Source organism: Accipiter gentilis, unplaced genomic scaffold (genome assembly GCF_929443795.1).
Source record: "Accipiter gentilis unplaced genomic scaffold, bAccGen1.1, whole genome shotgun sequence".
NCBI lineage: Eukaryota > Metazoa > Chordata > Aves > Accipitriformes > Accipitridae > Astur > Astur gentilis.
The window spans coordinates 6,520-10,194 of record NW_026060793.1 but is presented as its reverse complement, the minus strand read 5'-3'; the positions used below and the strand labels follow the sequence as shown (position 1 = coordinate 10,194).

General features: G+C 53.2%; 1 protein-coding gene across 1 annotated transcript; it reads right to left on the bottom strand.

Annotated features, from left to right (window-relative positions):
- Window positions 1-406: 406 nt before the first annotated feature.
- On the bottom strand, window positions 407-1,877 carry HOXC4 (homeobox C4). Its single transcript, XM_049796722.1, has 2 exons — window positions 1,334-1,877; window positions 407-762 (listed from the first exon to the last, which is right to left on the bottom strand). The coding sequence occupies exons 1-2, from the start codon at window positions 1,875-1,877 to the stop codon at window positions 407-409; spliced, it is 900 nt and encodes a 299-aa protein (XP_049652679.1).
- Window positions 1,878-3,675: the final 1,798 nt, after the last annotated feature.

Below are 3,675 nucleotides of genomic sequence, written 5' to 3'. Positions count from 1 at the left end.
GTTTTTTGCCGTCAATATTATCATCGCTTCTTCATTAAATTCGCCCACCAGAACATTTACCTCTTCCTCCCCCCCACCCTGCCCTCCCTCCCCATCCCCCAGCTTTAAAAAATAAATAAAACCCTGAAATGGCGTAAAAAAAACCCTGCAGGTACAGACACCTGGCCTCATGCTATCTGACATGCATCTAAAGCCCGTGGTCTTGGGGGGGGGGGGGGGGGACGGGACCCATTGTTTTTTTATACGCGGAGGAAAAAGAAAAAAATAATAATAATTATTATTATTATAATAATAAAAGAAAAACTACGAGGGGAAGGGGGAGGGGGGAAGAACCAAAATATATATATATATATATATTAGATTCTATAAATAATCCAGAGTCACTCGTGTGCGGGTCTGGGGGTGTTTATAACCTGGTGATATCCTCCGTGCGCGGGTCCTGCGCGGCGGCGGAGGGCAGCTCCTCGCCCGCGGCCGTGCTCGCCGGGGCGGCGGGGGCGGTGGAGGCGCTGGCAACCGCTGCCGTTGCTGCCCGTACTTTGGTGTTAGGCAGCCTGTGGTCTTTTTTCCATTTCATCCTCCTGTTCTGAAACCAGATTTTGATCTGTCGCTCGGAGAGGCAAAGCGAGTGGGCGATCTCGATGCGTCGCCGCCGGGTCAGGTACCTGTTATAGTGAAACTCCTTCTCCAGCTCCAAAACCTGCTGCCTGGTGTAGGCTGTCCTGGATCTCTTGGGTTCGCCTCCATTGTAATTGGGATTCACTGGAAAGGAGGGGAAGGAAAACAAAACAAACAAAAAAAAAAAAAAAAAAAAAAAAAAAATAAAAAAATAAAAAAAAAAAAAAAAACAAAAAAACAAAACAAAAAAAAAAAACCACAAAAAAAAAAACACACAAGGAAAATCAGCGTGGATGGAGAGAGGGTCGGGAGAGGCGACTGGAGGAGCCGGGGGGGGGGGAAAGTAATAGGCTAAATAGGTAATAAAGAACTTTGGGCAGCTCAAGAGTTTCTATTCTAATAGGAAGGGGTTTCCCTGGCTCAAAAGACTGAATTATTTATGCACCCCTTACAAAGCTTTCGGAGTTTCACACATACATAACAGAACGAGCCACATGGCTAAGGCTGCCCACAGTAGCTCGGCTATAAAATTTATGGTGGGTGTAATTACCCATTCGGAGTCGTAAATCCAGTTCAATTGTGCTAACCCAAAGACTCTCATGGAAGGGAAGGAAATAAAAAAAAAGAGAGAGAGAGAGAGAGAGAGGCGAGAGGGAGCGAGCATGGTGTGAAAAGAAGAGCGGAGAGACAGAAGAGGAAAATAAAAGTTGCATACCAGTACTGACGTGGATTTTTTTCATCCAGGGATAGACTATGGGCTGTTTGGAAGCTGTGCTGTTGGGATGGTCGGGGTTTGGCTGGTTGCAGGCTGGAGGGGCTGGGGAAGGAGTGGTGGAGGAGGTGGATAGAGCAGCCTGCTCGCAGAGCTGCTGTGCTTTCTCTGAGAGGTGTTGGCCTCCTGGAGTTTGCCCGTGTCCCCTTTGGAGCGCGGCCGGGTTGCCGGGAGCCTGGAGACCCCCGCAGCTGAAGGGGCGGTCGGGGAAGGAGGGTCGTGGCACTGGGTACAGCTCCTGGTGGTGATGCTGGTAGCTGGACTCCCTTGTCCGGCTATAATATTCCGGACTGTGGTCTGGGATGTAATTATTTTGCGAATATTCCTCGCATGGAGGAAATTTCGGATCGATGTAGTTAGAGTCCATCAAATAAGAGCTCATGATCATTAATTTCTGGAGTGGAAAATAATTTTTCTCGCTTTGTCGTTTTTCTGCTCCATAAAGCCCTCCTACTAGCTGGCGACCCCGTAAAGTTACTTTCACCATGTGACATCCCCGGCCAATCACACCCGCCAGCCCAGTCCCCGGATAAGGAACCAAAAGCTTCTGCAAAATGTACCCAAATTGGGGGGGGGGGGCCGTGGGAGTGGGAGTGGGGGCGCGGGGAGAGCCGGGGAGATGCGCTTCGGGGCCAGGGGCTGGGGACCGGGCTGCATCGGCACCCCCGGCGCTGGGGGGGGGGGGGGGGGGGGCCCAAGGGGGGGGGACCCCCCCTTTGGGGGGGGGGGGAGTATGCAAGGGGGGGTGGGGGGGCACTGGGTACCCCCCCCCCCCGCTCGCCGAGCTGGGAACAATGAGCCCCCCCCCCCCCGCCTTGGGGTGAGGGGGTGAATGGGAGTGTGCCCCCCCCCCCGCCCAGCTACACCTTCGGACCCCCCCAAACTCTACCCCCCGGTAGCCCCCATCCATCCCCCCTCCCAAGGCCGGGCAGGATGGGGACACCGCCGGGGGGGGGGGGGGTAACCCCCCTCCCCCCATAACCCAGACCCCCCCCATCCCAGCGGGGAGAGGGTTAAGCACCCCGGGGGGGGGGCATTTACCTGGGCGGTAGAGGCGGCTTTGCAGCCCCCTTATTGCCCCCGCCTTAAATCACAGGCGGGGGGGGGGGGGGGGTTGCCCACCCCTGCCTGCAACCAGCGGTACAGGCAGGGCGAGGCTCGCCCCCCCCCCCCCCCTCCGGCAGACAGCGACCCCCCCCCCCCTTTTTTTTGCTCCTCTAACCCCCCCCCCCCTTTGCTTAGCCCCGGCCTTTGGCAGCAAAGCGGGGTTGGTTGGGGTTGGGGTTGGGTTTTTTGGGGGGGGAGGGAGGCAGCACCCTGGTTTTTCCTCCGCCCTGGGTGCTGCAGGGAAGGCACCCACGGGGTTGCACGGCCACGCGTGGGCAGCACCCACGCGTGTGTCCCGCTCCCCGGCCACCCCGGGCCGCTCGGCCCTTGCTTTAAGCATTGACCTCCCCGTGCTCAACCCCTGGGGGGGGGTGGGGGGTATATATATATTTATATATCTCTATATTATTTTGGGGGCAAAGCTGGAGGGATGCGTTAAAAATGGCTCCCACCTCCCGGCGCAGGTCGGGGAGCGGCAAACGGATGTCAACATTTTGGGAGGGTTTTAGCTCCCTCAATTAAAGCTGCTTTTTTTTTTTCTCTCCATCTCGCCCTAAAGAGAGGGGCAGAGGAGGGAGGTGGGGTATTCCCTCCTTGTGCTTGATAACAATTATAGTTGAAAATCATAGCTTGCAGGGCATTGCCATATTTTACTTGATAACAATAAAAGTGACACATAAAGTTAACTGTTTATGTTTTATTTATTAGACTAAATGTGCCAGCGGTGTCGAAGGCTTTTGGCTGGTTGTTACAGCTTTTTATGGGGTTGTAAAACGCCATAAATCAGTCACTGCGAAATGGTCGGGGCTCTTTGTGCTCTTGGCTGAGAGTTGTGTTTGCGGTGGCTGCTGTTTCTTCTGGAGATGAAAAGTAATAATGGGATTTTATTTTGATTATTATCACCCCCCCACACACCCCAATCATCGCGGTGATTTTGCTTTTTACCATTTTTTTTTAATTTTTTTTTTATTATTATTATTATTAACAAGCCCTGGCAAACAGCAAACGCCGCTTTCGCACTTTGAATAAACTACCTTTAGCAAATGACATCAGCAGGGTTGGAGGATTTAATTAGGAGCGCTGCAATTAAAGGAAAGCAGAACTTTCCAAGGCTCTGGCATCGCCCATATATTCCCCTAGAGACGAATTTGTGACTGGGAGACGCTCACACAAATTCG